Below are 25,947 nucleotides of genomic sequence, written 5' to 3' on the forward strand. Positions count from 1 at the left end.
TCAAAAATTGCATTTATGATGGTGATGCTCAGTGTAGTCATCACACAATACCTTGACAAGGGTACTCACTCTCACACACACACACACACACACACACACACACACACACACATGATGGGCTTCTTTTAGTTTCCATCTACCAAATCCACTTACAAGGCTGTGTGGTTAGCCTGTGACTATAGTAGAACACACTTGCCCAAGGTGCCACAGGAAGTGACTGAACCCAAGACCACAATTTCTGGCCTGCATGGCTGTATATAAACATCTTTCTATTAAAAGTATTCAACAAAGAAACTATTTAAATGCAAGTGTTTTTATGCCCTTTTACACTGATCGGATTTTTACGATTCAAAAGTTAATTTCTACAGCCTGCATTAATAAAGATCCCTTTTTGAATTTGCAATTCATTTTTAAATTATACCAAACCTTTCTATATACATATACCATGAATATAAGAAAATAAGTGTGTATTATACACAGAATTTTTTTTTTTTTCACTTTCATTATGATAGGATTTCAGAGCCCATGCAAATTACATGGTACATATTAATATTATTTGGGAAAAAGCAACGGAGCGTTCGGTGAAATTGCTGTGGGGAGAGGCATATCTGATGTTTCAATCAAATCCCTTCTCAAGGATAAAGTTGACAGGAGGAAAATAAGATAGCCAGCCAGGCTTTACATCCTTAATGTTTTTCTCTCCTTTCAGTTTTACTCTGAAGAAGCATGGTCTGAACTGGTGGATACTGACTCCACTCCTTCCCTCCCTACAGCAGTTGCTTTTTCCCCAAGTGATACAAGCCTTACTGATGCAGACCATCACCGGTCTGCTTGGATTCTGTTATGTTTTTTTGAGTACATTTCCAAATTTGTTTATTACATGGATTTTTAATTTGAATAATTCTCTGTATTATCTGCTCTACTTATTTGTCCTAAAATGAGTCTTTTTTTTTTTTTTTAATTTACTGCTTTTTCTTTTCTTTTCTTCAAAACTGTATTTTAACATTCTAAGCATTTTGAATTATTGTAGGTCCTATTCCTAAAATCAGGAGAACACTCTCTGGTGTCAGAGAACACCCTTACAATAGGGTGGCTCTCCCCTGATCTTTCTCAAAAGCAGGTTAGTCCCCAATTTAATACAGGTTCTATCTTGAAGTTTTTTTTTTTACTTATTTATTTCTTTGTTTCATTTAAAGATATATGAACAGCTTTAAATGTTTAATCAAAACAACGTACCCACCACCCATCCATCCACCCATCCACCCAGATACCAAAAATCAATTTTCCAGCTTGGTATTTGAGACCAGTTTAAAATCCGATCAACTGTAACCATTCAAGCATTTGTTTGCCAGTTCGACAACCGTTTTCATGCACCAATGCAAACTCTGCTCAGCTTAAATGCTGACTCTGTGGAATATATTTCAAGTTACTGTTGCCAGCTGAACCACAACCAACTCGACTTGTGAATGATTGGTTTTTATTTATTTATTTTTTTTTTTTTTAAGTATTGTTATGTTATCTGGACCATCTCTGATTTCCAGTCCGCCGCCGCCCTAAAAATTTACCTACCCCAAAAAAAAAAAAAAAATTAAAGTTTATATATTTTGCTGTGTTTTGAGTTTGAAATTTGCAGCAGTACTATTTTTGGATTTCAAAAACGAATATTAAGGAAGGAATCGTGAACTCTCTCATTTGCACTCTTACTTGCACTTAAACACACACCCGCACACAACTTCTTTGCCGCCATGGTAACTAAAGTTGTTGAAAGCATTCTCATAATTGCTGTCCTGATATGAAACATCGTTAACTGCTGCAAGCTAGGACTTTTTTTTTTTTAATTTTATCAAATCATTATATAAATACAATATATAGAGATGTTCGTCATAAAGTCCTAAAAGTTTTTAATATTTTACTTCCAAACAAAATGCCAATATTTATTCAAAGAATTTTAGCAGATATTGGGATTTTTTTAATATTTTTTTTTAATTACATCATGGGAATCTATCCATTTGTTCTTGCTGGCAAACCAAACCACTTCAGAAGATTCTAATCAAATAAACAGATTTTGTTAGATCAGAAGGGGTTTTTTTTTCCCGAGACTTCATTGAGACACACTTTCAGTTGTTCACCTGTACTTCATCTTTGAATGATCATGTAAATTTTAAATATTCCTCTGAAGGCTACATAAAATGGTTGCTGCAGAAATCATCTTTTTTTTTCTTAAATTGCTTTTAATACATTTACCAAATTGTCCTTGCACGTTATTCCCCCAAGGAAGACAAATTTCACAACAGTAAAAATTTTAAAAATCTCCAATATTTGCTAAAGTGTTTATTGAATTTTTTAAATATATTGCTTTCATTTGGAAATTTGTAGAATTTTTAGGACTTTATAACCATCTTAAATTATTATTTTTTCTCCCCATTCCTCACCATGTCTGAGACTGATGTTTTCTGTGAAATTTAGTGATATTTTAGCCAGAGTTGAAATTTAGCTATAGGGCCCAACATACAGTGAGTCAGAGATTCATGTGGAAACTCAGGTTTTTGTTTTTTGATACATATACATATTTTGTGTTGTGACTTTGGATATTAGGTACATGAAATTTTTGTATATAAATATTACTTTGCTCTTTCTTCTGTCCATGTCTTTGTCTCTCTCTCATTCTTTGTTTCATTCTTAATCTTTCTCTTTTCTCTCTCTTTCTCTCTTTACTCTTTTTCTCACTGTCTCTGTCAATTGCTTCTGGACTTTCCAGATTCGATTTCTTGTAAAAGACAAAAAAAAAAAACACTGAAATTTGTCAAATGTATATTCTGCTATATTTGTGCTTTGATATTTTTTTTAAATTATATATACATACAAATATATTTAAAAAAAAAAAAAACATTTTGAGCTGGAAAGAAGAAAAATAAATTTTCACGTGCAATTTTTTTTTTATTATTTATATGTAGAATAAAATTTTTAATTTGAAAACAAAAAAGAATCGAAGTCTTCTGCTTTTGACTTAGAACTGTTTCTGTTTTTGTTAATTGTTCTCTGTTGATGGATTATTATGGGAGGGAAGAAAATATACAGTTGGCACCAGAAGGAAGAAGATTATTTTCGACATGCTAGAATTCTGCCCAAACCACACGAAATCTAAATGAAAAAGTCATCCCCCTCCCTTCAAATGCTGCAAAGTGTGTGTTTGTGTATGCATGTGTGTATATATGCACATGCATATATAGAAATATGTACACACATGTGTATGTATGTATGTATATATAGATATATATATCTCCGTCCAACCCGTGCTAGCATGGAAAACGGACATTAAACGATGATGTATATATACACACACACATATATAGAAGATATGTATATATATATATATATGTATACACACAAACATATAGAAGATATGTACACACACCTACACACACACACACACACACACACACACACACACACATACATACATATACTCTCTTAAACACGTGCACACTTGCTACCTGGATGTTGAGGAAATCTCTCCTGAAACGAAAAGGGAATACCCACTCCTCATCTTTCCACACGCCCCTCCTGCTCTACTTCTCCGTCTATACATCTTAGACTTTCTCTCTTTCTTGAATTTAACCAATGTTTACTTTTTTCTTTTAAAACTCAAATTGGTCTGTTTTTTTCCTCCTCGTGCTAGTGCAGACAAATTCAGTTTTGATTACTCCAGCTTATTTCTTAATCATTTATAACAAAAACAATGTCTATTGGTTTAACCAATTTTCAGTCTTTAACAAAGATCTCTGTAGTTTTTTTTTTTTTCATTTATTTATTGCTGAAGTTAATCTTGTAGTTGTTTCTTATTACTAATAAGGTATTACTAACACTTTGAGATAAAAAAGTTGTGCTCTTTGAGATAAGTAGAGGGTAACGGTCATTATGTGGTATTTTTCCTTTCTTTCCCTTTTTGCCCACCTTCAAGACATATTCACCATTAGACAAGGAAAAGTAGCCGATAGGATTTTAGACAACCGTTGACATCAAGATATGTATTATCTGAGAAACTCATTTTTGGGAGAATGCAACATTATTTTATTTGTTTTAAACCAAGCTGTTGTTTAGCGATGAAATATAAAATTAACTGGAAAAAAAAAACTGCACTCTGTATATAAATTTTACATGCGGTCTCAAAGTTAAGTCTTGTGATAAGACTCTACAATTCCATCTTCTGGAGTTAAAATATACATTCCAGTAAATATATATTGAAGTGAAATGCTACTGTATTTCTAATTTAGTGTAAATAAATCCATGCCAGTTTGTTGCCGCAAAGGCTGCGCTCTTAATCCAATCAGGTGGTGAATCATGTACTCAATTTTATCTCTTAATTTAACCCTTAGTGTTCAGACAATTCAATCAAACATAATGCCTATTGATTCCCATTGATTTGAATTAATCATGCATTATCTCATCTCTTCAAGATCTTGATGGTGTAATTACTTAATGTAGAATAGCATTGTAGGGTAGGTGTGAGAGCCTGGATCTGGTTAGTTTGAACATAAAACAGATTAGCTATTTTGGCCGGTTTAAATACTAAAGGGTGAAAGTGCTAGTTTTTATGTAGCTGCAGGCATTGTAAATTGAATATCATGAAATCACACATGATATTGCCATAGATTTCATATAAACATGAAGTCTAGTAATAAAGGAATTGAGTTTTAATTGCCCCTTTAGCATTCAGATTGCTTATTTATTCACATTGTTTTGAATTTATGATTCATCATCTTTAGCTTTGAGATGTCGATGTGATTGTTTACTTACAGACTGATATTGTAGGGTTGGTGTAAAAGGTTGTATTTGGCCACTTTGAGAATAAAACAAGTGGAATATTTTGGGCTGGATATGGGCAGCTTTAAATGCTAAAGAGTTAAACTAGTGATTTTTATAAACAAAAATGAGTTGCAATTATGCTTTGTGCTGCCAAGAAATAACCTGGAAAATGTATTAATATAGAACGCAAGAGTGCTTTTTTTAAAAAAAATTTTTTTTAGTACATTTAAAACTCAGCATTTGACGGGGAATCGGTGTCAAGCATGAAAAGCACTATACAAAGTTTAACACTTGGTTTGCTTTTCAAGCAGGGGCTAGCACCTTGTTTAAGACTTGACCGCCTATTTTGATTTCTTGATTTCGAAATCCTTTCAGAAAAAACTTAAATGGAAAATGTCATGCCTAGACTAAGTAAGCCTAGATTAACGTACCGTTTACTAGTAGGATCTTGTGGTGTAGAGTGAGTGTTGAACTGGGTTGGCATTTGACATTACAGCTCCTAACTAGATAACAAAATTTTGCTGAAGCTATCTTGAGTAAACTAATTGTGCAGTGTGAAAGGGAACGGGGAGCAGCTTCTTAACTATCTAGCCATGGGGTAGATTTATCTCAGCTTTAATGCCATGAGATAACTTCCATTTCTAATGCCCAAATAAAGAAGGTTAGGTCGGAGAAAGAAAAAAAAAATTTCCCCCTACCCAAAGCTTTTCCTCCTGCCCGCCCCTCCCCAACTTTTTTTTTTTTTTTAATACATAATTTTTTTTTAATCTTTAATTTTTAGCATGTGCTTCTTAATCCAGGCATGAATAATAATAATATAACTAGCACACTTTTGATTCTCAAAAGGTTCAGTAATGTCTAAAAAAAAAAAAAAAAATCAATTTAAAAATGCAACTCTGAAATGTTTCTCTTAATAATCGTAATGCGGTTTTTGTTTCAAAATGACTAACATTTGTCTTTTTTTTTCTTTTTCTTTTTTTTTTTTTTTTTCCACCTTTTTTTAACCTAGCTGGCAACTAACCCTATCATCCTGGTCACAAAAGCCCTGAAACCCCCTGTTCGTGTTGTAGACTTCAACATTGCCGGGTGGGATGTTACAGAAGGCGCAGGTGGGGCGTGTTGCGGCCGACAAGCAAAAAAGCAAAAAAAAAAATTTTTTTCTAAAAAAAAAAATTTCTTAAAAAAAACAAAAAAAAAATATTTATATATATATATAAAAAAAAAACTTCTATTATTACTACTACTACTACTACTCCACCTCGCAGTGCACCATGACTACCACTTCTACTACTATTACCACCACCACTACTACTTCTACCACCACTACTACTACTACTGCTGCTACTACTACTACTATTACTATGACTACTGGCATCAATTTATCAACAGCTGTCCATTTCCACTCCATCCTTGTCAGTATTACTGCCAGCTGTCTTGTGGCCAAAATGGCATAACTACCACCACCACCACCACCACCTACTACTACTTCTACAACAACCATCTTCTTCATCATCATCTACACCAAGCACAGCAGTTTGTCAATGGAGAAAGCAGAGATACGAGAACCAACAGAAAAAGGAACAACAAATTAGTTGAAACATGATGGAAACTTTCAAAAAAAAAAAAAAATGCCTTTTGGGTATTTTAAAAAATATAAAAAACCAAAAGAGAGCGAAAAAAAAAAAAAAACCACAGCCAATGCAGATATGATGACATTGGATTCGATATCTTTATTTTTGGAAGAAAAAGTGAATTTTCAAATCCTTTTCTTTTAAAAAAAAAAAAAAAAAAAAATCTTTTTTTTTCTCTCTCCATTTTCAAGGATTTTCATCTTAAAGTGAGTTTTTTTTTTTTTTTTTCCCTCCAATTTTTAGTTTGTCTCCTTCACAAATATATACATATATATATTTGTGTGTGTGCATGCATGTGTATATGTGCAGATATAAAAGGAAAAAAAAAATCTACAATATGCAGCAGGAGATTTTATTACAGTAGTAAAAGTAAAAGTGCCTATTTTGAATTCTGAACTTTTTTTTTTTTTTTTTTTTTTTACTAAAAAGAAAGATAAAAAAAGAGACGAAAAGAAATGTCTGTTTATATTAACTAAAAAAAAAAAATGTTTTGGTTTTATTAACTGGCAAATTTGTCTTATTGAATTTTGGTTTTTTATTAACTTCAATTAATAACTTCACAAGTGAAATGGAAGTTAGTGTGTCTGAGGTTTAAGGAAGAAAAGAAAAATGGGGAAAGAACTAAAAGCATATTATTCTCTGAGAGCTTCAAGAGTATCTCCTGTCCTTCCACCATTTTCTATCTATATCTCACTTTTCCGCCACCATTGGCCCTTCATATGAAGGGCATGGAATTGGTTTTAATTCTTTTTATGGTGGATCTATGTAAGTTTTGTTCGGTTTCTTTCTTGGTAATTAAAAATTGCCTTCTCCTTTCTACCTCTTGAAATTGTTAACGTAGGATGTATAAAATTTAGGATTCTACTTGCTGCTCTACATCTTTTGTTATTGCTAACAGTAAACACTCGGACGTAATAGAATGTTCTCCCTGGTTACTCTCTTGCTTTCTGCCCCATCACTACAGTCTTTCACATTCTGTATCTGTAATTGCTGCTTCATCAGGGTCTAATGTGTGATGTTCTGTGTAGGCTCATTATGTATGGCATGGTCAAGGAAATAGTCGGAATGTTTTCCTTGTGCCATTTACGAAACATGTGCACATGTTCATGTGTCTACATTGGCAACCTGTCAGCTACTGTTTCCCGTTTTAAATTTGAAAACACACATACATACACATGCTCTCTTTCTCTCTCACTCTCTCTCTCTCTTTAATTACTTTATAAGATATCCAGGGCAATGAACAAAACTTAGATCTATCCATACATATTTCTAAAACAATTTTTCTTTCGTATCTTCTGTCTGAATATCCTTGAAAGTTTCTGGCAGATGTTATAGCAAGCTATGGTTTTCATTTTCTTTCTTTTTCTGTCTTCCCCACTCTCAAGAAATTATCACGGTGGTATTTGTAAGTACTTAAGCATTATTTCTCACAACTTGTAAATTTGTTTTTACTATTGAGGCTAGTTGACGTGATGCATCTTTTCCCCCTTCCTTATCTTTCCCCATCTTTGTGCAAGGAAGGAGTTGTCAACAGGAAACTAATTTCCCCTCTGTTCAATACATTATTATTACCGCAGGTGGTGTCATTAGCAGAACAACCACCCCATTCTCTGGTTAACTTTGGCTCTCATCCTTTCAGAGGTTGATAAAATAAAGTACCAGTCATTTACTGGGGTGGGTTGACAGTTTCAACTAACCTCTTCCCCCCATCAAAATTGCTGGCCTAGTGCCTAATTAGAAATATCATTTTGAAATTTAATGATCATTTTTAACTTTTTGTTTCTCTGAAACTGTTTTAAACATATCAACAAGGAAAAACAATGCTGTACAGGCAATATTTTCGAAATCGTCTCTTCTGATTTTAGTGCAGGTCTATGCACTCATATACATATGTATGTATATAGTCAAAACAGTGTTAAAAAGGGTGCTAAGTTATATAGTATTAAGAAAACCAAATTTGCTAAACTTTAGTTCGTGTTTTCTTAATTTCCTTTTTTTTTTTTTCTTTAATGAAAAGGGGGCTGGGGGTGGATAATGGTGCTGAAAATATATTTGTCCAAAAAGAAAAAAAAAAGACACTTCGGGTGACTGACAAGGTCTCTCTGTCACCTTCAAAAATTCTTAGGTTGGTTTGTAGATCCCACCCACCCACCCACCTACTACTTCAGTTCTAGTAATGCCTTTCATTTTTTATTACTATTGTCCCTGTCTACAAAATGGTGTTTGTTCCCTAGACTGAGTCCAGTCCACTGCATTGGCAACTCTTTCGGAAGGATTTTTTTTAGATTTTAGGGTTTCTTTCTCCATCCGAATGAAGATGTAATCGCTACTTTTTGTTTGGATGAAGTTATTGCAATTTCTATGGAACCTTCTGAAAATGAGGGTGTTTGTATATACACCCTTAAGGGGTTTTCTGTCTTTTGCTTTTTTTTTTAAGCAAAATTATTACAGAAAAAAATACACCTTACTTAGAAGAAGAAATAATCCCACCGAAAAATTATTTTTTCTAGTGTTTTTTTTTTTTATTTTATTTTTACTTTTGTTCACTTTCATAGTTTTGTGTGATTGTCCTGTAACCAGATTTCTCTTTTTTTAATAATTTTATTTTACATTATCAAATTATTTTTGATTCATTTCCAAATGGGTTGCACTTAAGGATTATGGGATATTTTGGCTCTCTGGACTTTGAAAGAAAAAAAAAAAGGGATTTTTTTTTTTTCAGAATTTTTTTTTTTTTTCTTCTGCATAATTTTTCATGTTAATGTAATCACCTGAAAACAAACACAAAAAAAAAATTTCAAAAAAAAAAAAAAACCAGAAAAGGTAAATATCAGTTTTGAAGAGTCTATTTATAAAATATATATTTAAAGGAGTTTTAAAAATACATGGATTTAAATAATAAAGAAAAAGTTGAACTGTGGAGACATCTTACAGGAAAGTCCTGTCACCTGACATTATATATATATAATATATGTATATATATAATATATGTATATATATATATATATATATATATATAATCTAACTCTTGGGTGATTATCTTAGTGGCATGAGAATCTCCCAAATGTCACTGGCAAGATATGCTCTCTTTTTTTAATTGTGCCTTATAACTGCATGTACTAAATCCGGCCCCCCCTCCAAGAGAAGCTGATTAGAGCTTTGCATATTTTAATAAGAAGCATATTTTTGTTACCTTGCTGAAAAGAAACTATACTTGTGCTGTTATTTTCATATCTCTAAGAAGGAGCATAATAATAATAATATTAATAATAATAATATTAATAATAATAATAATAATAATAATATCAATCATTGCAGCCAACTAACTTTTTTTCATTTTATTTTTATTTTATTTTTTCCCTTTCAAAAAAAAAAAAAAATTCTAATAGATTTGACTTGAATCTCATCTCACTTCTTACTAATTCTGATGTTAAGCCCTGTCAAGTCATATTTGGTGAATAAACAACAAGGATATATAAGATGATAATAATAATAATAATAATAATACTATTGGTAGTAAAGTTGAAAAGAAAAAAAAACCCCAAAGTTTTTTTTTTTTTTAAATACAAAGACCAGTATGAAAGAAAAAAAAAACAATTAAGGCACTTGAAATAATGTCTGGCTATGGGCTGACATTTTAGAGTTGACCATTTTCCATATTTTGTATCTTCTTTTTAGTGAAAAATAAACTGGTGTTGCTAGCCAACTTGATTTCTTCTACACTTTTCTTTACTAACACTTACTAATGCTTTTTTTACTCTTTTTTTTTTTTTTACATTTTTATATTTTCCTATTTAATGTTATTCTTTTCTCTTTTTGGCTTCCCTACACGCTCACATGCTTTTTTTTATTATCTTTCTCTCCCTCACCCTTACCTAATAATAATAATAATTTTGGTAGTAATGAGTTCAGAATTTCAGTTGAATTTTTTTCTTTACAGAGACTTACAATTCTCGTCAGCATTTCCCATCTCGTTAGGCCCTTGCCCGTTCTTATATTTTATTTTTACATTATTATTTATTAAACAAGAAATTTTCAAAATAGCTCTTATGTGGTCACTGCTGAGATAAGACGTGTATATATATAGATTTAGATGTATATGTATATAGATTAAGATATATATAATGCAGATATATATATATATTTCCACATTCGATGTTTCATGTTTGGCTTGGAACAAGAAGGCTCTTAAATCCATTACGCTAATGTTTCATATTCTTAGTGTCATTTTCAAATTAGACTGCTGTTATGGTGTCTGGGTTGCATGTTGCGCAGTAAATTGCAAAGGATCTCAGGGATATTTTGATACCTGATAAAAATCCTCAATGCGGGATTTAAAATTATAATAGTAAATCCTGTTTTTTTTGTTTTTTTTTTTTTTTTTTTTTATTTAAAAAAAAACTCTGGTGTGGCTGTGTGGTAAGAGGCTTGCTTCCCAACCACTCGGTTCCAGTTTCAGTCCCACTGCATGGCACCTTGGGCAAGTGTCTTCGATCACCTCAGGCCAGCCAAACCTTTGCGAGTGGATTTGGTAGACAGAAACTGAAAGAAGCCCGTATAGGTTTGTGTGTGTGTGTGTGTGTTTCTCTCCCTCCCCTGCCTCAGTACACTTGACTCTGGTGTGTATATGTGCCCATAACCTAGAGGTTCGGCAAAAGAGACTGATAAAATAAGTACTGGGCTTATAAAGAAGTCCTGAGGTTGGTTTCACCATCTAAAACCCATTAAGGTGGTGCTCCAGCATGGCTGCAGTCAAATGACTGAAACGAGAAAAAGAATATATAGATACAAAATCATGGTAAAGCACTGAATGCTAAAGTGAAGACTGGCAGCCTATTCTACATCCTATAAGGTCAATGTATTTGACAAATTTTTTTGGTGTTATTTTTCTCCTAGATTCATTTTGGAAATGAACTTTATTTAATTTAAAGAATTTTTTTTCTGTTTTGCTGCCTGGGTATCTCCATCTAAGTAATCAGACTTTGTAGATTCAGTAAATTTATGCCCTTCGCAAAAATACTTTCAGGTTTAGAGTTTTAAATCTGTAATCTCAAAATGTACGATGGTGTCTCCAGCATGGCCAAAGCCTGCAGGTTGAAACTACAGGTACACCACTAATTTTTTTTGTTTGGTTTTTGTCTCCATCCCTTCCCTTGTATCCTTGGTTCCCGAGCCTTGACACATTAACCATTTTGCTAGACCATCTGTGGTCATATAATAAAAAAAATTCATCAACACACCTCTAACATAACATTGTACAGTTTCAGTGAAGGTACAAGGGTATTTGGCTCTTGATTGTAAGGCCCTGATCTTGATTCCCAGTGGAGTGTTGTGTCCTTGAGAGCAAGACACCTCATTTCACATTGCTCCAGTTCACTTAGCCTGTAAAAATGAGTTCTGTGCCATGCTGAGTCTCAATACTACAAGAGTATGCATATCTGGGAAGTGCTCACCCACGATTACATGAGTAGGTTATTCCATTGGTGAGATCAACTGGAATACCCCTCATCATAACCAGAGTGCTGGTTAGTTGTACAGTGTCCATACATCTTAAAATGCCACGACCTGCCAGGAAACTTAGATTGAATGAAAACAGAGTATTAAACATCGTTAGATGAAATAGAGGTAATTGTGCATTACATTTGTACATTTCTTAATTGCTGTACTTAAAATGAATGCTACAGCATTATTGCTCCCAAGTTGGTAAATTTTAGGATTTAATCAGAAAGGTCTTGACAGTGAGGGTCATTAGAAATACTGCCCCATTTCGAAGTTGATCATTTCATCTTACATTTTGGATATTGCAAGTGAGGCATCTGTTTGCATTAACTTTAAGATCTTGTCCCCTTTTACTTCCACTATCATAAACTGTAGGTGAAATAATATCACACCTTACATACTGTAGCACCGTGGTTCCTTTTTTTTCTTTTATATTTTACATATTGGATGTGGAGTGGTTGTCATTAGGAAGGGCATCCAGCTGTAGAAACTCTGCCAAATCAAGATTGGAGCCTGGTGCAGCCATCTGGTTCGCCAGCCCTCAGTCAAAATCGTCCAACCCATGCTAGCATGGAAAGCAGACGTTAAACGATGATGATGATTGATATGGATCAGTTTTTATATCCGACCCTACCAGTGACACCCTCTGTTCTCTTACCTGTAGTAGCCATAGCTAAGGGTAACTTTTTTAAAGCTCAATAAAGGCAGAGCCTCTCTTAGAATTTCGGTATTGCCACTAACAAGTGTAGTGTAAATGATGCATGTGAACATATGGCGCACGTAATTCCACCTGTGGTTGTGCAATGAACTAGATAGGCAGCCATGAGAATCTGAAGTTCTCTTTTGTAATTTATACAGACTAATAGAGGTGCCACACTATCTGTTGCTGGATGTAATTGTAGAGTGTGTGTGTATTTATTTATATAGGTTAATTTTTAACATCCAGTTTTCCATGTTAGCATAGGTTGGATGAATATATTGTAGAGGCCTTCGGATATTTGGGATGTCTTTTTTTTTTTTCTGTCCTTTCTTACAAGTAAGAGAGAACTCTTATTTTGCACACCTTCGATGGTACAAAACCAAGCAATTATCTGTTGACGGGTTAAATGACAAAAACTGTCGCAGCTTGTAGTTCAGTGCAAATGAAATGGGCACACACACATATGACAGGCTTCTTTCAGTTTCCATCTACCTAATCCACTTAAAAGGTTTTGGTTGGCCAAGGGCTATAGCAGATACTGCTTCGAGGTGCCATCACACAGGATTGGAACTGGACCAACTAGGAAATGCACTTAATCACATTGGCATGTCCATGCATGCATACACATACACGTGTGCACAGGGATGGCTCTGTGGTTAACAAGGTTGCTTCCTAACCACATGGTTTCAGGTTCAACCCAACTGCACAGCACCTGAGGCAAGTATTATTTACTCTAGCTGTGGACTAACCAAATCCTCGAGTGGATTTGGTACATGGGAACTGGAAAAGACCCGTTGTGTGTGTGTGTGTATACAAGGTTTGTGTCTTCCTGTCTTGACATTGCATGATTGTTCTAAACGGCTGTAATTCCTGTCCAATATCCAGCAAAAACATATAGGGCCCCAAGGAAATATTGTTATTTGGTGACAGCAAGGGTATTTGACTGTAGAAAAATTTGCCTCGATAAACTTCATCCATCCAACCTATGCAAGCATGGAAAATAGATGTTAAATGGTGACACATTTATTCATTCCTGTAGGATGATTGGTTCATAGGAACATGGTTTGGCCAGCAAGAATATAGAACTGAGAAGCCTGAGTGTTTAGCACACCTCATTCCTTAGCTGTGAGTCTAATAGAAAATTGTGTTAGACTTGGTTGCGGATTTTGTAATAAATATACACACACACACATTCACTGTTGAAAGCTGAGAAAACGTTGCAAACGTGTAGTTTCTAATCTTCACCATTAATATTGCTTTTGCAGAAATGTTACGAATTTGGACAAATTAAAACCATGTTAATCAAAGAAAGCAAAAAGGAATAGTGAAATGTAGCCTGAATAATTCTGTTCACTAACTTTAAATTTTAACTCATTTGTATTATTTTTTTTCTAGTTCATGCTATGCACTTTAACAGTTATTAAATTAAAAATTAAAATTTTATTTAAATAAACAAACAAACATTCTTAACAAAATCTGTTTAACCTCTTAACACACCCACTGTTCACTCTCTTCTCTAATATCTTAAATTTGAAAATATAATGTGCTAAAATCTGATAGTTTAGTATTGGTTATATTGGAATTCTTCCAACTACAACTTCTGTTAGTAATGCTCTTGCAATGGTTAACATATCAAAGCCATATATCAAATGCGTGTGTATAATATATGTGTATGTATGTATATATATATATGATATAAATATTTTTTACCTTCACCCATTTAATACAATAAATGAATTGCATAGCAATTAAAAGCATTTATGTATTAAGAATTTGGGTACTTTACCAACAGTATATTGAATAACTGATATCCCATAGTGGGTTACATTCATAAACCCTATCTTACTTTGTACTATATATATACATATATATATATATATATATATATACACACATATATTATATAAATTCTGATTTGTGGCTTTGGTTTTATTTTTAAGTGTTTCTTTGTATTAGCTATATTAGTATATAATCTGGTTCGTTACAATTTGAATCTTCTCTCTAATTACTTTGCATACACAAAAAAAAAATGAAAAAGTAACTTGCAAAATATTTCTGAGATACAACTTCAGGAAAACGGAAATCCTATAGATTAATAACGGTTAACTGTTGACTGAAGTTTGTACAAAACATCAGCCGACAGTTTGGCACACAAAAACAGCATGTATAGATTCTAGTACTATTAGTAATATTAGCAGTCTGTTACTTATATATATATATATTTTCTTTTATTATTTCTACTTTTAGTTTCTATTAACGCACCTTCGTATTATTACTACTATTACTACTACTGCTGTTATTTTTTTATTATTACTACTACTACTACTGCCTGAAAATATATTTGAAGATGATTGCTGCAAACCAAATTCCTTGTATCCCTGCTCTCCTGCAAGCGACAATGTCTGGAAATCCTATTCCTATAACTACTACTACTGCTGCTGCTTCTTTCCCCCCCATTTAATTCCTTTGCAGTTAACTGGTGGACTAGGACACGGAATCTCCTGCCCTCTGCCCAACCCATTACACCACACACACACACACACATACTCTCTCAGAACTTACTGATCTGTGAATCATGTCGTAAATTTTTTTTCTTCTTCTCTAAGAGCTTACTTACGAAAAACGGCAAAAAAAAAATTGGAATGAAGGATCTGAAACTTAATTTGTTTTATTAATTTATACCTAACAAACCAACTCCAAACACCCCTTTATTTTTTTGTTTTCTCTTTCCTAATCCCTTTGCCATTTAATCCTCAAGTCTCACTCACATACTACCTTGACAGGATTATCCTGTAGCTGCCTCCATTTCCAAGACATGTCTCTTGCCAATGACTCTTGTGATGTATTTTTTCCAAAGCAGGTGACTTACAGACACATTACTAAACGATTGCTCAATTCTTTTATTATTTGCTCAAATATGCATCTACCCTACCCCTATTTTCCCCACTTCCACCTGTCTGCTATTCAGAGTCCAAATTTCAAAAGTTCAGCTCCCTTTTCCCCCCCTGTCTTGTGCCACTAACATACTGGGGGGTCAATCCATGCAAATCATTACTATACTTATTCTCCACTCTCTCAAAAATTTAAATCATGTGCCAATTAAAAATCCTTTGCTCAACTGAAGCACCATGGCGTATCATGTAATTTATGTTAACTAATTACATCTCTTTGTGAGTTTAAATCATCTCATGAAGTTTAACTTTGCTTTTCATCCACCCTTCTAGAGTTGTTAAAGAAGAACCAGCCAAGTACTGAAGGCAGAGGGTTGATTCAATATCCCTCTCTTTCTTCCTCTCTTTCTTCCTCTCTCTCTATCTCTCTCTCTCCTTCCTTCCCGTACAAATTTTGAGGCATTGTACCGACGTAAAATCATTGTACTCAGATGAACAAATTGAAAATCTAAATCGTAACTTTATTTTTAAATCTCTAAAATTTCTTCAGGAAAAAAAGAAAAAAAGACTTCCTTTTAAAATACATAAAAAAAAAAATTGGGAAGAGAAAGTTATGCTGTTTTTTGTTGATTTTTGTTGTTTTTTTTAATAAAAAAAAATCATTTTTTTTTTGAAGAAAAAATATAACGGCAAAATATCAATCAGTATTTTACAACTTAATTGTGCCAACTTTGTATACGGAAAAAAAATATATATATATATATTAATTGGCAGAAAGCCCTGTGTAAGCATAGCAAGTGTCATGTGATCTCTTATTTCCCCCTCTCATCAAACGTCATATCACTTTGAACTAAATGAAGATAAATTTTTTCATATAACCTTTCTCTTCACACACACTCAACTCGACTCATATATACACACACAACACACCGACATCTCCCACCTTCCTCAACCTTTCACATCCACAGTTTTCTCGCACCATACTACCACATGGTTCTTGAAGAATTTTCATCAGCATTTCAAAGGAATGTTTTTGTGCAAATATTTCTCATCCCTTACCACATCGATCACTTCTAACACCCAAATGACACTGCCTTTTCGTCTATTTTTGAGTTGGAGCTTTTTTTTTTTTGTTTGTTTGTTTTGTTTCTTCTTGATAAAGTAAAAGAAAATTAAATAAAAAAAAATTCATTAATAAACATAAAAGGGGGCGGGGGAAAAAAAGCTCAACTTGAAAAACATTGAGTGTGAATGAGCGAGTGTATATGTGAATGTGTTTGAGTGTGTCAAATCATGGTCTGATTAGCATTTACTGACTTCAATCTAACTAAAGCCGTGTTTTATCCTCTTGGTTTGTGTTTTTCTTTATTTATTGTAATATGTTATTGTTATATATATATTTTTTTTTCTTTTCTTAATTTCCTTCACATCACCCAAACTTGAAGATGCTCATACGCACTCATCTCTTCTTTTCTGAACTAAAGATGTCCATTTTTGTCATTAACAGCACCATGGTCAGGAGTGCTTGGTCCATGATCAAAAGATCGGGGGTTTGGTCATTGACAGCACCATGGTCAGGAGTGCTTGGTTCATGATCGAAAGATCAGGGGTTTGGTCATTGACAGCACCATGGTCAGGAGTGCTTGGTCCATGATCGAAAGATCAGGGGTTTGGTCATTGACAGCACCATGGTCAGGAGTGCTTGGTCCATGATCGAAAGATCAGGGGTTTGGTCATTGACAGCACCATGGTCAGGAGTGCTTGGTCCATGATCGAAAGATCAGGGGTTTGGTCATTGACAGCACCATGGTCAGGAGTGCTTGGTCCATGATCGAAAGATCAGGGGTTTGGTCATTGACAGCACCATGGTCAGGAGTGCTTGGCCCATGATCGAAAGATCAGGGGTTTGGTCATTGACAGCACCATGGTCAGGGGTGCTTGGTCCTTGATCAAAAGATTAGGGGTTTGATTACTGGATTGAACAGTACATTGTATCCTTGAGCCAAGCTTATTGTTTCGTACTGCTCAAGTGAACTCAGCTATATATGCACCAGCCAGAATCCTGGTGCATCCCTCACTCTCCCTCCAGCTCACACATCCTAAATGTTCCACTGGATCAAGGAAGAGGGCCAAAAAGGTGTCTTACGTCTGCTTACAACTTCATAGGCATCTTTTACCAAACTGTTGAATGAGCATAATCTCTTCAGAACAATTTAGGATTGCAAATTGGATCGGACATGTAACACTCACATTCACACCTGTAGTAACTTGAAATATTTTTTAAGAATTGCTAATTAAGAACAGCAAATTATAAGGTAGTTTGCTGACAGTGTGTTAGTAAACTTTGAAGTCTTATACTCAACCATTGGTCGTTAAACCAGATTTAACCCTTTAGTGTTAAATATCCAGCCAAAATATTCTACCTATTTTATGTCCAAAAGTAGTCAGATATGGTCATTCATAGCTACCTTATTGTGTCATTTTTAAAATAAACAATCACATCATTGAAATCTCAAAGCCATGAAATGATGCAAGATTAATTTTACATGGTGTGAATATATAAGCTTTACATTTGACAGAAGAATCTGAATGCTAAAGGGTTAAAGTGTGGCTGAAGTTACAATCTGAAGTTCAAATGCTGCTACCATTTTGACTAATATATGTACACACACACACACACTTATATAATGATTGAGAAAACAGAAGTTATGTAACACCTTCATTAGCTTACAGCTGTTTCGGCTCAAGTTCAAAGATATATATAATATGGAAAACCTCTACATATACATAAAGTTAGAAACCTTTCATATAATTGCTACATCTAATTTAGGACAATCCCTTTCCTCTCTATCATTCCACTCTGCTATTGAACCGGCTTAAATTTAAAAAATTATTATTTACACATATATTAGGGCCATTCCCTTTTTGAGATAATTTGCTTGCGGTGTAATTAAGAATTAATTCCAAGTGTTTAATCAACTATATTCATTTATCAGATTGCATCAGGAGGTTGCTTAATCCATCACACAACGTGTTGGTACTTAATCAGCAATATACCACTGCCAAGTGGCTTATCTCCATTGTATTTGCTGTCAACAGATAAAGGATTATCGCAGGACGAAATTGGCTCAAATATTTGCAAGATGGAGGAAACGGTAATAACTGGAAAATTGGGAGAAGCGGGGCAGCTACTCACACGCATCATCTTGTATTTGAGCATTTCAGTTATAAAAATCAATCAAGTGTTTTTAAAAAAAAAAGAAAATTATTGTTGCTTTCCAATGACAGTTAGCCTCTGTACAAGAATCTGATTCCAATAGAACAGAAAAACTTGCAGACCTGTGACAAAATAACGGTAACTGCTCTTCTATACACACTCTTCTCAATAACCTCTACAGCTAAACTTCAGCTCTTCATTAAACTTTATTCAAAATTGTAAGGAGTGGCCGTGTGGTAAGTAGCTTGCTAACCAACCACATGGTTCTGGGTTCAGTCCCACTGCATGGCACTTTGGGCAAGTGTATTATGCTATAGCCCAGGGCCGACCAATGCCTTGTGAGTGGATTTGGTAGACGGAAACTGAAAGAAGCCCGTCATATATATGTTGGTGTGTTTATATCCCCGTAACTTAGTGGTTCGGCAAAAGAGACTGATAGAATAAGTCCTGGGGTTGATTTCCTCGACTAAAGACGGTGCTCCAGCATGGTCACAGTCAAATGACTGAAACAAATAAATGAATAAAAAACATAAAATTTGCATTATGCTAAGTTTTCCAGGCTGAGGACAGTGGAACCTGCCACCCATTACATAGCAAGCAAGTTTGCATTCTGTTACCTGCATTTTCACCTGCTTTTGATGACCTGTATCTTCAGCTCTCAAGCAGCTCCACTTGGCTACAGGTTGCTTGTCATCACAGATAGTTCCAACATCAACATAGACTTGACTTAACCCCTTCGTTACCAAACCTGGCTGGAAACCGGCTCTGGCTCTGTAGTACAAATGTCTTGTCAAAAGTTCTGAATTAAAATTTTCCACCAAGCCTTAGTCACAATTTATGTTCCTAACACCAGCTAAATGATAACCAAGTTATTTTACTAAATTCTTTGTTATATTTAAAGTAATTGAAAGAAATACAGAGCATCTCAACAGAAATATGGTAACAAAATGGTTAAAACAATTCTTAACCCTTTCGATTCCAACCCGGCTGAAACCACCTCTGGCTCTAGTACAAATGTCTTGTCTTCAAAAGTTCTGAATTAAAATTTTCCATCAAACCTTTGTCACAATTCATGTTCCTAACACCAGCTGAATGATAACTAAGTTAGTTTTACTAAATTCTTTGTTATATTTAAAGTAATTCAAAGAAATACAGAGTACCTCAAAATAAATACAGTAACAAAAGGGTAACTTAGTATTTTAAAGCATTGACAAAAATTATATGACAATGATGTATAAGAAAAATTATAGACTAACCAGGTTTGTGGTCTTATTTTTCGTTTCAGTATTTCAAGTATATCATGATGTTTTCATACAAATCTTTTGTCAAATTTACCCCCAAAACGCCGAAGGTTTTGTAAAGACGCCTTGAATAATGACAGTCCTTGGTATTGGCGTAAATCCTTAAGTTACTGGGATTTTAATAATTAGAAGTTTGACATGCCTTGTGTTAATGACATTAGGGAACTTGAATGCTACAACAACTATAGCAATCTAAAAGATGAGATGTTTAGTGAATTTCTGGAGCTTAATATTCCCGTTTATAAGAGAGATACTGTGATGGTCCCATAGATTAAGATATAGGAAGCCTTTACGAGAGAAAACTTTGGGTGGCTTTATTCGTAATCAAAATAGATGAGAACTCTTAAGTTACATGTGCCTGATGCTTTCCAAATGGCATCATTGATTTATGGCTAACAGTCATTTTAATCCACAAAAATTCCTCTGAATTTGGATCTTTTTGGTTTGAATGGTAGTTTTTCTAGTGGTGTCATATGAAATTGTCACCCATAATTATGACCCTAGTATCGATCTATTGCATTTCAATCTGTTTTAGGGTTAGGGGAAAGGGTATCTTTTTTCTTCAGAAATGTAAATAAACCCAATCTGTTTCTTAAACGAGGGACATATTCATACGGCACAGAATGTTTTCACCTCAATAGACGTCATAGATTGGTTGAAATTGAAGAAAAAAAAACAAATATCTTACAAACTTATAGAATTTTCTCAATAAAGCCAAGAGAAAAAGATGTTTTACGAAGTTTAAAAGTGTTTAGTTACGTGGAAATTATTTTTAAAAACTGCCGTTCAAACCGAAAAGATCCCAAGGATGTCCATAAATTACCTTTACAAATTAAAGGGTGGAAGTTATAAAGATAATTTATTATGGACACTATTATCTTCGAAGATGTATCTGTCATTTTACTGCGTTGACATTCGATAAAACTATTTCAGTTGCCAATGAATGAGTGAAACAAGATTTGTACACTGATTGCAAAGTTACTTTCCGAAGTGGAGGTGTTCACCATTGTTTGAAACAGAAAATGCAAGAAATCGATTTTATGAAGAAGAATCGGATTTTGTGCTCATGTTGGCGATAAACCATGAAATTGGTTATAAGCTACACCTTACAGCCTTTTTTAAGGAAGACAGTAGATGACTAAGGTGATAGACGTTTGTATCTCATCGCCGCTATAAGCCACGAGAAAGCATTTTAACATCTGTAAATTTGAAAAGGAATCCGAGAAATTGCCAAAATTATGATGGTCTAAAAATTTTAACTTTTATCCACCACTATGGCAAGGAAAGAAGAATTATATAGATACAAATTATTGTTTTCTCGTTAATAAACAGACTCCCATTAATATTTTTTGGGTTCGGAGCTGATATTAGTCAGTTTGAGAACCACTGGTCTATACAACATTTTACTTTATTTAAGATAATACACAGAAGAAGATATATATGGCTGCTATATCTAGCCGTTTCAGCGACCACTAGAGGATCACCCACCCACCCGTGTCTCTCAAATTACTGTTGCTCAGGTGTAGGACATTCTTAAATAAACACTTTTTGTGACGGTATTACCTGATAAAATATATTGTTAAAAATGTTTTTAAATAGATATTTGGAGGAATTTTGTAGAAAATGATTTCGTCACAGTTAAGTTCGTCTGATATTTGTTTGGGAGCTAACAATTCATCAGTTAAAAACTTTACTGCGTTGGGAAGTTTCATATTAGACAGAACCAAAGAAGCTCGTATCCAGGTGGAAAGTATTAATTTCATCCCCTTAATAGTTACACAATCAAGAGTCGGGTACTACTATACCTAAAAGCATTTTCTTATTTTAGCTACGTTTGACGGAGTTTTGGGGAATGGTTATCACTACCTCATGGGGAAAGAACTAATTGGTGCGGAGGCTTTTTTTTTCTTGTTTTATAGTACTCCTCTGTTCCATACGATGATTCTGAAAGAACGATTTTTTCCTTCTTCGCATTTCTTCCCTCACTCCTTCCTATCTAATGCCGTGTTTTTTTTTTACCTTTTCCCCCGTGAGGTACTGATAGCTTTTCCAAAACTCCGCCCTATATTTTTTTTTTACAAGAAAAAACCCTCTGCGAACACCTGAAGGCGAAACTCCTACTTTGTCAAGGCCACGATAACTACACAACAGTATAACCAAGCTTTGTTGCTGCTGGATAAAGTAAGGAAGAAAAGAGAGAGGAGTAAACAAGCACCTTGCTAACTTTCAAACTGTTTAAATAAGAACAAATTCAGTTAAAACAAACTTAATGCAATTATGCTACGTTAGGTGATATCAGATACATATAAAAGATTTTTTTTTTTAAATACAAATAAACCCAATTGCATTAAGCAGTAAATCTAAAGGAAAACTATAATAAAAGTAGTGATTTATTTAGACAAAAACTTTTTAATTATTCCGAGTCTCCATTTTATATTTTTCTTAACTCCCGGCAATCTTCGGTATTTTTCGGCATTTGTCAATTTTTGTTTTCTTTAACATTTTCGTTTTTGGTTACTTATTTTCTGCAATCAATAAGATTATGTATGCCTAAGTTAGAGAAAGAACTTTATTTTAGAACGTAATCAATTTAATCAACGTCGTACTTTTTTGAACACGTTCAAAGTTACGATGAGTAAAAAAAATTTTAAAAAAAAAACTTTTTTCGAAAAATAAAAACTTGCTATGGAATAATTGCAGAGTAGTCTCCCTTCTCCGAAACTTTTATTTATTTATTTATTATTTTTTTCTTTCACCCTCCAAGTTAATAAGATCTGTGTATAAGATTTTAGTTTTGTGACGACTGCTGATATTTATTGCCATATCTTCGTTTCGAAGCAAAGATAGAAGAGAAAAAAAAATGTGGACATATCACATATCGTGGCAGAATTACAAGTTACAGGAAAACTTAGAAATTAATTTATTTGCCACTAATATAGCATAATGGGTACTGAACTTGTTACTTTTGAATACTCTCTAGACACGAACTAATTATGCAGGGAGTATAAATATAACGTTAGATTAATACTTATTATTAACTAACATAAGAAGGAGAATGCAAACTTAAGTCGTTTCTAGACATTCTAAAGCTAGCGTCACGTGACGTTATATTAAAGCAGAAAGCAAAGCGAAATTTATATTGAATCTCGCAAAAATAGCGAAGTCTTTTTTAATGTTTTTTTTCTATCAATACGAAACATCAAACTGTAATTAAAAAAAAAACTTTCCCACTTGAACACTCACATATAAATATATATATATTTATGTGTGTGTATTTTTATATTTACACATATACACGTGATGTTGACAAATTACCTCCCCTTTTGTTTCAGAATTACTAACAATTGCCGCAAGGTTTACACTTTCTTTCTCCAACTAAGAGGCAAATTTCAAATTCATTTAGGATTTCTATGTGTCATCTTGTACATTGTCATATATATATTTATATATATATATATAAATTTAGATTTAGATGAATATGGTACTTAAGTTAAAGGCACCAGAATTATTGTATGGTATTATCCATATAAATCAAATGGGGTGATTATAATCAAAATAAACAAGGATATCCAAGGTATATATATATATATATATATATATATATATATATATATAATGTATGTGTATGTATATATAAACAAGAATGAATTTGGGAAAATAACTCAGAGAACAGGTTAGTACTTGAAGAACCTTTACTACCCACAAGGGGCTAAACACAGAGCGGGCAGACAGAGGGATTAAGTCGATTACATCGACCCCAGTGCGTAACTGGTGCTTATTTAATCGACCCCGAAAGGATGAGAGGCAAAGACGACCTCGGCGGAATTTAAACTCAGAACGTAACGGCAGACGAAAATAGTGGTATATCAAATACCATGAAACAGAATTTTGGTGTAGTGAAGTCATCTCGGAGCTAGAGGACATGTTCCAATTACTAAATGGTAAATTGTGAGATGAACTCTATATGAGAAGATAATAATTTATTAGGCAAAAATTCTTTAAATTTGACCTGTCATTAAGATAAATGAACAAGCTTATTGTCTGGAGATAAGAGGACAATCGTGGAAACATATTACTAACTTAACGGCCGTCAGCAACATGACTTGGACTTACACAAAAAGAATAGAATAAATTTAAGGCCTAATTAATTTTATTCGTATCAGTCATTTCACTAAAGCACTGCCTTGAAGGAAGGGTTTTAATCGAACAAATCGACCCTAGTACTTATTCTATCGGTTTCTTTTTGTGGAAACGCTAAGTTACGGGGACATAAACGCACCAGCATCGAGGACAGACACAAACACACACATACAACAGGCTTCTTTCAGTTTCCGTCTCCCAAATCCTCTCAAGTCTTTGGTCAGCCCGAGGCTACTATAGTAGAAGACACTGGCCCAAGGTGCGATTGGGAAGCAAGTTCCTTACCACACAGCCACGCCTGAACAAAAATGATCTGAGAAAAAACTCAAAGCGGCCAGGGTCACCCCTATCTCAGGTCAGCCCTGGTCGTGCAGACTATGATTTAAAATGTTCCAGTAGTGACCACCTTAGTTTTCTGTGTGCAGTATATTTAGGATTGTTTTCAAATGTAACTATTTTTAAGACGGCAGAGATCATTATTTAGCTTGTCCAACGGTTCTTAGTCTCAGCAGGAGCACTTCTTTACTGATGGCAGCTCAGGAGAGGGCGCTGTATATTTAGGAGGCTTTTACTCTTTTACTTGTTTCAGTAATTTGACTGTGGCCATGCTGGAGCACCGCCTTTAGTCGAGCAAATCGACCCCGGGACTTATTCTTTGTAAGCCCAGTACTTATTCTATCGGTCTCTTTTGCTGAACCGGTAAGTGACGGGGACGTAAACACACCAGCATCGGTTGTCAAGCGATGTTGGAGGACAAACACAGACACACAAACACGTATACATATATATATTATATACATACATATATATATATATATATATATATATATATTATATATACATATATATATATATATATACATATACATACATATACATATATATATATATATATATATACATACATATACATATTTATATACATATATACATATATATATATATATATATATATATATATATACACACATACATACGACGAGCTTCTTTCAGTTTCCGTCTACCAAATCCACTCACAAGGCTTTGGTTGGCCCGAGGCTATAGTAGAAGACACTTGGCCAAGGTTCCACGCAGTGGGACTGAACCTAGAACCACGTAGTTCGTAACACACTATACTCTAAACACCATTATATGCACCACTACATTTTTATTACAGTAAACAACATAATTACATACTCTATTACATATTTTGGCATGTTGACAACTCTGAGGATCTTCGTCGTCTATCCTTACAATTTACAAGGACAGACTAAAGGAATAAAATTAAAACGGTTGGTTTATTGCTCAAAACATTTACACGAAAAATTCTCAGAACCTGGTTTTTGGTGATGCGACTGTATTGTAAGTAAATCTTATCACATTACAAAAATAGAAGGAAAAAAAAGGAAAACGACGCATAGAAATGACGACGAAGGCCTCGAGATTGTCATACGTAAGTATTTCATTTATCTCTGTTGCATAGTTATTTATTTATAAACATTAATAGAGCAAGTAATATAATATGTTTTCAAGTTATCTGAAGTTCTCTACCGTTACACCATAAATAAAACCGCCTCTTCCATCGAGAGGGTGAGGGAGAAGGAGGGGTAGGTAGGTAGGTAGATAGATAGATAGACAGACAATCAGAGATAGAGAAAGAAAGAGATATATTGAGAGAGATAGATAGATAGACAGATAAAGAAATATATATTGAGAGAGATAGATAGATAAATAGATAGATAGACAGACAGAGATAGAGAAAGAGATATATTGATAGATAGAT

General features: G+C 33.9%; 1 protein-coding gene across 19 annotated transcripts in view; it reads left to right on the forward strand.

The window, feature by feature from the left end:
• LOC115222370 (protein quaking-B) overlaps positions 1–6,451 on the forward strand; it is a 106,613-nt gene extending 100,162 nt beyond the window's left edge. For all 19 annotated transcript variants that reach the window (XM_036511453.1, XM_036511444.1, XM_036511447.1 and 16 more), the window contains 2 exons: positions 1,031–1,120; positions 5,816–6,451. In XM_036511453.1, the coding sequence (XP_036367346.1) occupies positions 1,031–1,104 (74 nt within the window). In that variant the 3' untranslated portion in view covers positions 1,105–1,120; positions 5,816–6,451. The remainder of the gene's footprint in view (positions 1–1,030; positions 1,121–5,815) is intronic.
• Positions 6,452–25,947: the final 19,496 nt, after the last annotated feature.

Source organism: Octopus sinensis, linkage group LG19 (genome assembly GCF_006345805.1).
Source record: "Octopus sinensis linkage group LG19, ASM634580v1, whole genome shotgun sequence".
Lineage (NCBI taxonomy): Eukaryota > Metazoa > Mollusca > Cephalopoda > Octopoda > Octopodidae > Octopus > Octopus sinensis.